This window comes from Myxocyprinus asiaticus, chromosome 36 (assembly GCF_019703515.2).
Source record: "Myxocyprinus asiaticus isolate MX2 ecotype Aquarium Trade chromosome 36, UBuf_Myxa_2, whole genome shotgun sequence".
Classification (NCBI taxonomy): Eukaryota; Metazoa; Chordata; class Actinopteri; order Cypriniformes; family Catostomidae; genus Myxocyprinus; species Myxocyprinus asiaticus.
The window spans coordinates 33,140,893-33,153,784 of record NC_059379.1 but is presented as its reverse complement, the minus strand read 5'-3'; the positions used below and the strand labels follow the sequence as shown (position 1 = coordinate 33,153,784).

The following is a 12,892-nucleotide window of genomic DNA, read 5'->3' as shown; positions in this document are numbered from 1 at the left end:
TCTCATCTTAACACGTATATATGAATCATATTTTTTTCATCTCTCTCTGTCTTTCTAAAACTCTTTCTCTTTCTCTTGGCATGTCATAGACTTTTGAAATGAGGAGATAAAGCCTCCATTCTGCATTTAGGTTTTTTAGTCCTATGTTTATTCATGTTCCAATTATATTTGATGTTTACAGTTTCCGGGCTAAACACTATTTTACCTTATGCCATGTCTTAACCAGACGCAGCACGATTAGATTCCAGGGACAAGCAATCTGTCTGTCCAAACTGAGTGTGTCACTCAAGCTGCGTATGGACATGCGTCAAGGGAATAAATACACAATCACACAAATTCACAGGACAAAGTTACTCTATGAATTGTATCCTAATTCAGTGTTTTACAATTGTTTATCTTTTTGTGGATCTCCATGTGACAGGGAATCAGAGAGAAAGTCAGAGGGATTTGGTATTGATGATTGAAGAGAGTGAGAACTCAGCAAAACAGTCAGTAGGTGTGTCACCCTCAGCCAAAATCAAGTTGTTTTTATCTAGCTAGTGAGACACAGACTTTAATGTACTGTTATGATTTGAACTTTGAACCAATGACAGTTCACAGTGGACTGTGCTACCCGGCGCAAAATAGAAAGAAATAGAAATAAATAAAAAGAAAGCAATCGACAGAATGTCCTGTCACTCGTTTCGTTTCGCACTCATGGCTGGTTAGGAGAAAACTCTGATTAACATGGAAAAGATACTTTTTATTGTGTGTTGCGGTGTCAAGCCATGTCTGGTTAGAAAATGGTGTTACACTATAGACTGTCAACAAGCAATAAACACTATAATACAGGTGCATCTCAATAAATTAGAATGTCGTGGAAAAGTTCATTTATTTCAGTAATTCAACTCAAATTGTGAAACTCGTGTATTAAATAAATTCAGTGCACACAGACTGAAGTAGTTTAAGTCTTTGGTTCTTTTAATTGTGATGATTTTGGCTCACATTTAACAAAAACCCACCAATTCACTATCTCAAAAAATTAGAATATGGTGACATGCCAATCAGCTAATCAACTCAAAACACCTGCAAAGGTTTCCTGAGCCTTCAAAATGGTCTCTCAGTTTGGTTCACTAGGCTACACAATCATGGGGAAGACTGCTGATCTGACAGTTGTCCAGAAGACAATCATTGACACCCTTCACAAGGAGGGTAAGCCACAAACATTCATTGCCAAAGAAGCTGGCTGTTCACAGAGTGCTGTATCCAAGCATGTTAACAGAAAGTTGAGTGGAAGGAAAAAGTGTGGAAGAAAAAGATGCACAACCAACCGAAAAAACCGCAGCCTTATGATTGTCAAGCAAAATCGATTCAAGAATTTGGGTGAACTTCACAAGGAATGGACTGAGGCTGGGGTCAAGGCATCAAGAGCCACCACACACAGACATGTCAAGGAATTTGGCTACAGTTGTCGTATTCCTCTTGTTAAGCCACTCCTGAACCACAGACAATGTCAGAGGCGTCTTACCTGGGCTAAGGAGAAGAAGAACTGGACTGTTGCCCAGTGTTCCAAAGTCCTCTTTTCAGATGAGAGCAAGTTTTGTATTTCATTTGGAAACCAAGGTCCTAGAGTCTGGAGGAAGGGTGGAGAAGCTCATAGCCCAAGTTGCTTGAAGTCCAGTGTTAAGTTTCCACAGTCTGTGATGATTTGGGGTGCAATGTCATCTGCTGGTGTTGGTCCATTGTGTTTTTTGAAAACCAAAGTCACTGCACCCGTTTACCAAGAAATTTTGGAGCACTTCATGCTTCCTTCTGCTGACCAGCTTTTTAAAGATGCTGATTTCATTTTCCAGCAGGATTTGGCACCTGCCCACACTACCAAAAGTTGGTTAAATGACCATGGTGTTAGTGTGCTTGACTGGCCAGCAAACTCACCAGACCTGAACCCCATAGAGAATCTATGGGGTATTGTCAAGAGGAAAATGAGAAACAAGAGACCAAAAAATGCAGATGAGCTGAAGGCCACTGTCAAAGAAACCTGGGCTTCCATACCACCCAGCATTGCCACAAACTGATCACCTCCATGCCATGCCGAATTGAGGCAGTAATTAAAGCAAAAGGAGCCCCTACCAAGTATTGAGTACATATACAGTAAATGAACATACTTTCCAGAAGGCCAACAATTCACTAAAAATGTTTTTTTTATTGGTCTTATGATGTATTCTAATTTTTTGAGATAGTGAATTGGTGGGTTTTTGTTAAATGTGAGCCAAAATCATCACAATTAAAAGAGCCAAAGACTTAAACTACTTCAGTCTGTGTGCATTGAATTTATTTAATACATGAGTTTCACAATTTGAGTTGAATTACTGAAATAAATGAACTTTTCCACGACATTCTAATTTATTGAGATGCACCTGTATGTATGGCAGAAGTTATTTGCATTAAGTGCAAAAAGCGATAGATGCTTCTTAAGTGTAAATGGCAACAAAAAAGCATCTTATTTGCAAAAGTGTTGCAAAAAATACTAACATACAGTATAGGGGCATCACTGCAGTGGGTTTATCGTGTTTACTTAGAGTCCCACAGACACCCTACACCCACCACTAAACCTAACCCTAACCTTCCCTTACAAAATTAAACATTGTTTTTACAACATTAACCATAGTATCACCATGGCATTTTGTAGTAAAATAATAGTTGCAGCAAAATTAAACATTGTCACAATAGTAACACCATGCTACTGTTTTATCACCATGGTTGATTGCATTAAAACTATGGCTTCTGCCAAAAAAAAAAAAAAAAAAAAAAAAAATATATATATATATATATATATATATATATATATATATATATATATATATATACAATATTTCTATAGTAAAAACATGGTTAATTTTATCTATGACAAAATCACTGTGAGAGAATCAACCTTTATATTTGTTTTAATTATTATTGTAAGTAGTATTAAAGGAAATATTAATAGTGGAGGCAGGGGGCCTGGGTAGCTCAGCAAGTAAAGACACCAACTACCACACCTGGAGTCACAAGTTCAAATCCAGGGCGTGCTGAGTGACTCCAGTCAGGCTTCCCAAGCAACCAATTGGCCCAGTTGCTAGGGTGGGTAGAGTCATGTTGGGTTAAACTCCTCATTGTCACTATAATGTGGTTCTTGCTCTCAGTGGGGCACGTGGTGAGTTGCGCCTGGATGCCACAGAGAATAGCGTGAGCCTCCACACGCACTACATCTCTGTGGTAACACACTCAACAAGCCATGTGACAAGTGTGTGGATTGACATTCTCAGACGTGGAGACAACTGAGATTTGTCCTTCACCACCCAGATTGAGGTGAGTCACTATGCCACCATGAAGACCTAGAGCACACTGGGAATTGGGCAAACCAAATTGGGGAGAAAAGCAGAGAAACCCCCCCCCCCCCCCCAAAAAAAATAAATAGTGGAGACAGGAAACAGGATGGGAAAAAGTAAGACAAAAGGCAGAATTGAACCCGGGTTGTCCACACTTTCCTTTTTACTGTATTATTGTGGTTAGTTGAAGCAATGTAAAACATTTTTAAAAAACACAAACTTGATGAGACTGTAATATGACTTTGTTTTAATAAATTGTGGATTAATAGACCCTTGATACCGTCCCATCACTAATTTATGTTAAATTATGTTTTGTAGGCACATAGCACCTATGGTATCATTTTGCGTGTAAGATTCAGAACAACCCTGTCTCCTAAAAATGAACGTCCCACATAACTGAAGTATTCATAAAGGAAATTAAATTACGTTTACATATTTAAATCTAAATCTGTTGGTGGTAAACCATTGTGTATCACTCCTCACATTCTATATATTTAAAGAGATTTGTTTTTCCTGGGTCAGGGGTTGATGGGGGGTTGTGCGTGCATTGCTGTCCCTGTAGGTAGTGATCACGTTCCAGGGGCCCCACGATAGCGATCACCTTCCTTGGGAGTCCCCCTCAGTTACTGTAATTTAATTACTATTTTAGTCAAAAAGTAGTGTTAAACATTACATTTTAAATGCCTCTAATCAGATTACAGTTACTGACTTTTAATTACTGTAAGTACATTACTTGGGTTACACATTTCTAAAATAATATTATTCATGTAGAATGCATTTAAAACATGAATATGTTGGTGTTTCAATGACAGCGTGCGCCCACTAATAAGTAATTGTATGGGTGAAACGTGTGGTGCTGAGTGTATAACTTTGTGTGACAATGAACAAGTAGAAAATATAGACAGTGGAAAACACAAACTTTTCTGTGGAAAGTGTTTTAGAATGAGATGTATTTAGTAATTGTTAGTTGATAAATTTTTGAGTAACTTACCCAGAACTGTTCATGAGCACTATAAGAAGCTTCTTCAGAGTAGCTTGCGTGTTCACGCGAGACATTGCACTGTTTAGCGTAAATTACATATTAAGTAAATTATGACAACATTTTCATCTTTGGGTGAACTTTTCCTTTAAGGAAGGCAACAGAGATGCTGCCTCACTCTGAGACTTTATCTGTTGGTGTCGCTGTTGGACAGTGTGACTTTAAAATATTAGTGAGTTGACATAATCTTTGATCTCATATTTCGTAATATTTGTTTTTGTTTTATTGTTGTCAATTATTTTCTCATCCAAGTTGTTTTGCCAGAGAAAATGCCTCTGCTATATTTGCATTTAGGATGTGCTGGTTACAATTTCTCATCATGTATCTTGCTCTGCATGTGTGCAAAACTTCAAAAGAAAGGAAAAAAATCTCAGCAGTGCAATCAGTTTAAAATTTTAAAACAATTGAAATAGAACCGGCAGACACAATTGTTTGATCAGATTTTATAAAGCAACAGCTGCTACACAGAAAGTGAGAGAGAGAGAGAGAGAGAGAGAGAGAGAGAGAGAGAGAGAGAGAGAAGGGGTATTTGCATGTGCCTTAGCCTCAACAAAATAGATGCTGAAGATTGTACATGACAAAATAATGGCCTTGAGGTTGTTTTTCCCATCTAGGTTGCTCTCTTCAAATCGGAGGAAATGGCCTGACATTTTGTCACACTTAAGAGGTGCAGACGAGACACAGATGCTGACTCACCTCTCTCCATTGCTCGTATATGCTGGTATTATTTCACTAATTCATATCATACCTACCAGTGTCAATAACAATGATGCATATACATCCAACATCAGTGGTTTAGTAAAGGATAGAAGTAATATCACATAGCATGAGGCATCCAATTCGCTGTTATCTTTTAACAAATTACATTGCACAGTGTATGTATCTGATTTAACGCAGGGGAGAAGTGGAGCCATTATGCATTGTGAGTTTTGATAACTGATTTAAGTGAGGCTTGCAAATTATTTTGCCAGGCTGACATACATACAAATTCATTTTTATAAAAACAAGACTTGTGAACCTTGTCAAACTCATGCGTTGACGCAATCAAAGGAAAGTATTTGAATTATTTATGCCGCAGAGTCAGACAAAACATAAAATCATACAATAATTTATTGAAGTTTTGCTGGTAAATACACCTTAGGATTCAGTTTTGAAATATTCATGATAAAAAATAATAGGGATTCAGAAAAAAAAAAAAAAAAAATATATATATATATATATATATATATTCAAAGGAATTTGGACAACCTCAGAACCTGCTCATATCTACACCAATCTGCCACAACATTAAAACCACCTGCCTAATATTGTGTAGGTCTCCCACGTGCCGCCAAAACAGCGCCAACCTGCATCTCAGAATAGCATTCTGAGATGATATTCTTCTCACCACAATTGTACAGAGCGGTTATCTGAGTTACAGTAGACTTTGTCGATTGGAAGCAGTCTGGCCATTCTCTGTTGACCTCTCTCATCAACAAGGCATTTCCATCTGCAGAACTACTGCTCACTGATTGTTTTTGTTACCATTTGGAGAAAATTCTAGAGACTGTTGTGTGTGAAAATCCCAGGAGATCAGCAGTTACAGAAATACTCAAACCAGCCCATCTGGTACCAACAATCATGCCATGCTCCAAATTACTGAGATCACATTTTTCCCCATTCTGATGGTTGATGTGAACATTAACTGAAGCTCCTGACCTGTATCTGCATGATTTTATGCACTGCACTGCTGCCACACGATTGGCTAATTAGGTAATTGCATGGATGATTGTTGGTGCCAGATGGGCTGGTTTGAGTAGTTCTGCAACTGCTGATCTCCTGGGATTTTCACGCACAACAGTCTCTAGAATTTACTCCGAATTGTGCCAATAACAAAAAACATCTAGTGAGTGGCAGTTCTGTGGATGGAAATGCCTTGTTAATGAGAGATGTCAACAAAAAATGGCAGACTGTTTCAAACTTACAAAGTCTACGGTAACTCAGATGAACGCTCTGTACAATTGTGGTGAGAAGAATATCATCTCTATTCTGATTTGGCGGCACGAGGGGGACCTACACAAAATTAGGCAGATGGTTTTAATGTTGTGGCTGATCAGTGTATATCTCTCTGTGTGTGTGTGTGTGTGTGTGTGTGTGTAGTTCCCATGGCAACTCCCTCCTGAGAGTAGTTGTTCTTGCTAAGTTAAGGATGACAAGGCAGTGTATGTGTTTCCATGGATACACGCTCTTGACTGTGTTTTGTCTTTGCACAGTAATGAAGAGGAAGGGATTTTCATGCATGCGCATGCCTGTTTGCATATTTGTGTATGCAATCTTATATGTTCATACTTACAGTTATATGTTTGTGCAACAGATTGAGTGTATTGCAGATACATCCTATGCATACTATACATGCAGATATAGGAGCATTGTTTTCCACACTCACTCTGAACCGTTGCAGTCCTGGTGCAGTTGTAGAGAATGGCAAGCTCTCCGAACACTTTCCACGGCCCCATTGTGCAGAGTTTCATGCCCTCCTTGGTCACCTCCACCTTGCCATCTGAAAGCAATCAGATGTGAAAATCTTTAGTCTGTTCATGAAAGTAAGCACGACAGCCTGGAAATGCATCCGTGCTGGCTGCCTGGATTGGACCAAGCCTGGCCTAATACAGTCAAATAAAAGTCTCATTTCATTAGGCCAGCAGACATGAACAGAAGCTTCAGAGGGGAGTGGGGGAGGTAAAATCATTAGGAAAGGTAGGAGCTCTCTAATGTAATGGGCACAGAGAGAAATAGTCCAGTGAAAAGAGAAAAAAAAAAAAAACAGAAGGGGGAAAGGAGGATAAGTAGAGTATTATTTCTAAAGTGTTAGATGAGATGCACTGAAACCACACTGAGAGGGTCCGGGACTGTTACGTCACTTCCTTCCGGTGTTGGGAAATTATTTTGAAGCTTAAGCTTGACAAGCTACAACAGGGCTCAACAACAAAGCAGACCAGGCACGGGACCAATGTGACAAAACTGTCACTTTCCCTATCAGTCCAGTGCTACGGTGTGACTATATTTAAATTCAGTGATCTTGTACATGTGTTTTTATGCCTTTGATGTATTGAATATTGTTGATGAAAATTCTTCTGATTAAAAATCAAATTAAACTCACCACCAAAATGACGTATATCTAGCAGGCTAACATACATGTGGTTTTGTTAAAAGTGCATCAGCAAAAATAGGTTTAAAATTATACATATATAATCATTTTATATATATACTTCATGAATTTTTTTTTTATTATTTTTTTTTTTTTTGTAAAGAAAATATAACATTTCAAATATTATTATTTTTTTCTGGCTCATATAAAAATAGATTACTAATAATTAAATAATAAATAAATAATACAATTTGTAAGGTAAGACCAGTGAAAATGTTGGCAGGGCAAGTACAAATCTCAATGGCTGGCCTGATTGGTCAGTGCTTACAGAAATTCAAATCCCTGTCCTCGATGCTGGAAGTGTTGTTGAAAGTATGGGCACACGTGAGCTCCAGTTTCTGGGTGAAATGTCCTGAGGGTGGCGCCAAAAGTGAGTTGCATTTTTAGATGTAAATTATGAAATTCAGTCAATAAATGCATATTTTACTAACCCTACCCCATAACCCAAATGATCAATGGAGTAAAAATTACATTTTAGAGTGAAAATGCAACCTCAGTATCATGCTCACCATTATGTGAACACAATTACTTCCTGGTTTCTACAAGACCAGACCCCGTGTCTTGAGATTGCCCATGCACCACACTATCAGTTGTACTAGAGGGAAATGCGATCAAGTTTAAATTCATGCAAAAATGTCTGATGGGTGATGGTGCTTGTAATTAATTCAGCAGAATGGGATCCATTTCAGGGTACGTGAACATTTGGAAGCAACATGTCAATTTCCCATGTGACCATGTTGACTGTTGATCCCTGAACATGTTACTCATAATTTCAAGTATTTAAGCTACAGTAAGGCTACCCTGTGAAAATATAATTAGCTACACTACAAGCTGCACATTTCTGGCACAAAAACAATGAAGGTTTTTAAATGAATTAAACATTAGACTTAAGATGTAAGCCTAAAACTTAAACAGATACAAAAAAACAAACAAAAACAAAACAAAAACTACGCTACACAATAATAAGGCAAAAACAGTAATGAACAGCAGAATTTGACATAATATTTTGCTATAAAAAAAGACCTGAATGCATAGGGACAAATAGATTCACAAGAATAAATCAGACTTTCCAAGACTCCATATGAAAGAGAAAACTGTTTAGGAGAACGCATTTGATTATTGCCTCAGTTCGTTCAACATTGATATCGCTGCTAAATGTTGGAAAAAGAAGCTTGTCACTGAAAAATATATATTATTTGGAAAATAGCTGAACTAATATTGCATCAAAGAGAAATATAGGCAAGTTAAGTCAGTAGCATCTCAGTTATGCCACAACACCTCTACTGAAAAGACAATCTTAGACCAGCTTGAAAGTCCATGCTGTTCACCAGCAAAACTCAACTGGTAATGCTGGATTACTGGTGAAGCAGCATGATGATACTAATTGACATAAGAAGTCTTTCTGGCTAAGATCTTCAAGAAGCTTTACTGAGGGTGTGCTGAGTGACTCCAGCCAGGTCTCCTAAGCAACCAAATTGGCCTGGTTGCTAGGGAGGGTAGAGTCACTTGGGGTAACCTCCTTGGGGGCAGTGGTAGCTCAGTGGTTAAGGCTCTGGGTTACTGATCAGAAAGTCGGGGGTTCAAGCCCCAGCACCGCCATGATGCCACTGTTGGGCCCTTGAGCAAGGCCCTTGACCCTATCTGCTCCAGGGGCACTGTATCATGGCTGACCCTGCACTCTGACCCCAGCCTAGCTGGGATATGTGAAAAAAAGAAGAATTTCACTGTATATGTGCAAATGTGTGATAAATAAAGAAAATTATTATTATAATTGTGGTCGTGATTAAATGGTTCTCGCTCTCAATGGGGCATGTGGTAAATTGTGCGTGGATCGCAGAGATTAGCATGAGCCTCCACATGTTGTGAGTCTCCGCGTCGTCATGCACAGTAAGCCACGTGATAAGATGCGTGGATTGATGGTCTCAGAAGCGGAGGCAACTGAGACTTGTCCTCCATCACCCAGATTGAGGTGAGAAACCACGCCACCACAAGGACCTAGTAAGTAGTGGGAATTGGGCATTCCAAAATTGGGGAGTAAAGGCGATAAAATAAATAAATAAATAAAAAGATGCTTTATTGAAACACCAGCACACCAGCATCCCATGCTAGGGACCCTCAAGCCAAAGAAAACATATGCTGGTGATCAACTATGCTGCCGTTTTCAGTAGAGACTGCACGTTAGCTCATGGGAAATTCAACAATAGTTTAGGCTGTGGAGTTCAAATGTGACTTATGTGACTGTGTACAGCTGAAAACTAACAGCGAGTGTCCTCTCCACATGAAAAAAGCAAATTTTCTTCCTCATACTTCTTGGTACGCTAGTGTGCAGCTGTGACGCTATCAGTAAGGCTAATCCAAACAGGCTCCAAATCAACTGACCCAGAATCAGTTAGCAGTGGCTCTGTTCTCCTGCCACCTGGGGCCTGTCTGATGAAGCACCACTGGCCCTCACGAGCCCTAACAGCATGAAACAAAACACATCCACTTAAAATCCACCATTAAATTTAGCCCATTCACTCAAAATGTGTAAATATAATTCAACATTCTGTTTTAGATTTACAAACCAAACAGTTGGAAGACATACAGTAGGTTCAAGTCATTGTTTTAAAGTCATAGTCAATTCTCTAGTCCAAGTTTTCAGGTCTCAGATTACAAGGTTGACGTTCAGAGCTCTTAACCTAAATAACAATAATATCCATAGAATTATTTCTCTTTCAGAGAATTAGTTAGAGAAAATCAGGGAGTGTCAGAGATTCAAGGTGTAAAAAAGTTTCTTGTGAATTGACTTAAACTGGGTGCACAGTTTTTGCCATGATTTTGCCATTTGGGACAAATGTTAGGAGTTTTATTTTATCGTAAGGCAAAACGGAAAGTTTTTGATTGCTTAGTATGACACGTTCACCAACTGCCAATAAATCCTTGCAGTTAATCTTAGAATTGGACAGTGGCAGAAATCTTGGGTCGCAGTCCAGCAAGGCTTGTCTTTTGGTTTATATAAATTAACGACCAAGCAAATACAGCACACACCAAGCATGGAATCTCTATTTTATTTCAATCTAAAATAGCCAATGAATAGGAAATTTCTCATCATGTTTCCCATAGTAAATAAATGGGTATCTATGGTAAGCTAGATTTATTTGCTGTCATGTGAAACCACATTCCAAGTACATACAGTATGACTATATACATTTTATAAAAAGCAAAATAGTCTTTTAATTTATTTATAGCCTGATAGTATACATTTATTTAGTTAAGTTTAATGACCCAGGAAATCCCTAAAATAATAAATTAAAAATATTAGGGTTGTCAATCAATTAAAAGTTTTAATCGAATTAATTACATTACATGCCAATTCATTTTTTAAATTAATCACAATTACTCACACATATCAATATTTGCAGAAATAGGTCTCCAAATAAATACATTTATATAAATACATATTACCTGTTCCGCTGGAACTGTGCTTACTGCCCCCTGCTGAGTGTGACTCATGAAATGTGAAGGTAGAACTTTAAAGGGATGTTCCATGTTCAATACAAGTTAAACTCAATCGACAGCATTTGTAGCATCATATTTATCACCACAAAAATTAATTTAGACTCATCCCTCCTTTTCTTTAAAAGAAGCAAAAATCTGGGTTACAGTGAGGCTCTTACAATGGAAGTGATTGGGGGCCAATTTTTTTATGATAAAATACTCACTGTTTCAAAAGTATAGCCAAAAGACATAAACAATATGTGTGTTAACATGATTTTAGTGTGATAAAATCACTTACCTTTTCTGTGTAAAGTTATAGCCAATTTGACATCTTCGTTGCCATGACGATGTAATGTCAACAAAATCTAAAATCCTAAAACAACTGTAAAAATAAAATTTAAACAACTTTACAGCTTAAATAATACATGAGTTTTAAAAGAAGAATCAATGTAAGTGCTTTTATATAATGTTACGCTTCACATTTCTGTTTTTAAACCATCCAAAAATTGGCCCCATTCACTTCCATTGTAAGTGCCTCACTGTAACCTCGATTTTTGCTCTTTTATTTTAATTATTTTTTAAGAAAAAATTAGGTCAAAATAAATTTTTGTGGTAATCAACATTATGCCACAATTGCTGTTGATTGAGCTTAACTTGTTTTGAACCTGGAACATTCCTTTAAGCTTGAATTGCTCCAGTGGTAGGAAAATTCCTTATTAAGGAATTTACATATGCTCAGGGGCATTATTAATTATTATCATTATTTAGAATTATTATTATTTATATATTAGTGATTTTTATACAATTAATTACACTGAATTAACATGTTCAAATCAATCAAATCAAATCAAATCAAATCACTTTATTGTCACACAGCCATAAACACAAGTGCAATGGTGTGTGAAATTCTTGGGTGCAGTTCTGATCAACATAGCAGTCGTGACAGTGATGAGACATATACCAATATACAATAACATCAAATTAACACAACACAATTTAAACGTCTGATACACACATAATTACACTCAACAATATACAAATAATAACATACACTGTACAGTATACAATACGCACTATATAGATACAATTTATTCAATAAAAATAAAAAATAAAAATATATAAAAAAGTATATATAGTAGTATATATAGAATGTACAGTATTGTACTGTATTGACATTCAGGCTGTCGGTTGATAGTCAGTTGTTAAGAGAGAATATAATATAATAATAATATAATTTATGACAGTCCGGTGTGAGATATAAGAGTAAGGGTAATAAAGTGCAGTGCTGATGTATTTTGATCGTGGGAGATCAAGAGTTCAGAAGTCTGATTGCTTGGGGGAAGAAGCTGTCATGGAGTCAACTGATGCGGGTCCTGATGCTGCGATACCGCCTGCCTGATGGTAGCAGTGAGAACAGCCCATGGCTCGGGTGGCTGGAGTCTCTGATGATCCTCTGAGCTTTTTTCACACACCGCCTTGTATATATTTCCTGGAGGGAGGGAAGCTCACCTCCGATGATGTGTCTGGCAGTTCGCACCACCCTTTGCAGTGCTTTGCGGTTGTGGGCGGTGCTATTGCCGTACCAGGCGGAGATGCAGCCAGTCAGGATGCTCTCTACAGTGCAGGTGTAGAACCGTGCGAGGATGTGGTGGTTCATTCCAAACTTCCTCAGCCGTCTCAGGAAGAAGAGGCACTGATGAGCCTTCTTCACAACGATTTCAGTGTGGATGGACCATGTGAGTTCCTCAGTGATGTGGACACCCAGGAACTTGAAGCTGCTGACTCTCTCCACTGGTGCTCCATTGATGGTGATGGGACTGTGTTCTCTGTCTTTTCTTCTGA

General features: G+C 38.0%; 1 protein-coding gene across 2 annotated transcripts in view; it reads right to left on the bottom strand.

Annotated features, from left to right (window-relative positions):
• prkg1b (protein kinase cGMP-dependent 1b) overlaps positions 1 to 12,892 on the bottom strand; it is a 282,644-nt gene that overhangs the window by 169,306 nt on the left and 100,446 nt on the right. For both annotated transcript variants that reach the window (XM_051673736.1, XM_051673735.1), the window contains exon 3: positions 6,812 to 6,925. In XM_051673736.1, the coding sequence (XP_051529696.1) occupies positions 6,812 to 6,925 (114 nt within the window). The remainder of the gene's footprint in view (positions 1 to 6,811; positions 6,926 to 12,892) is intronic.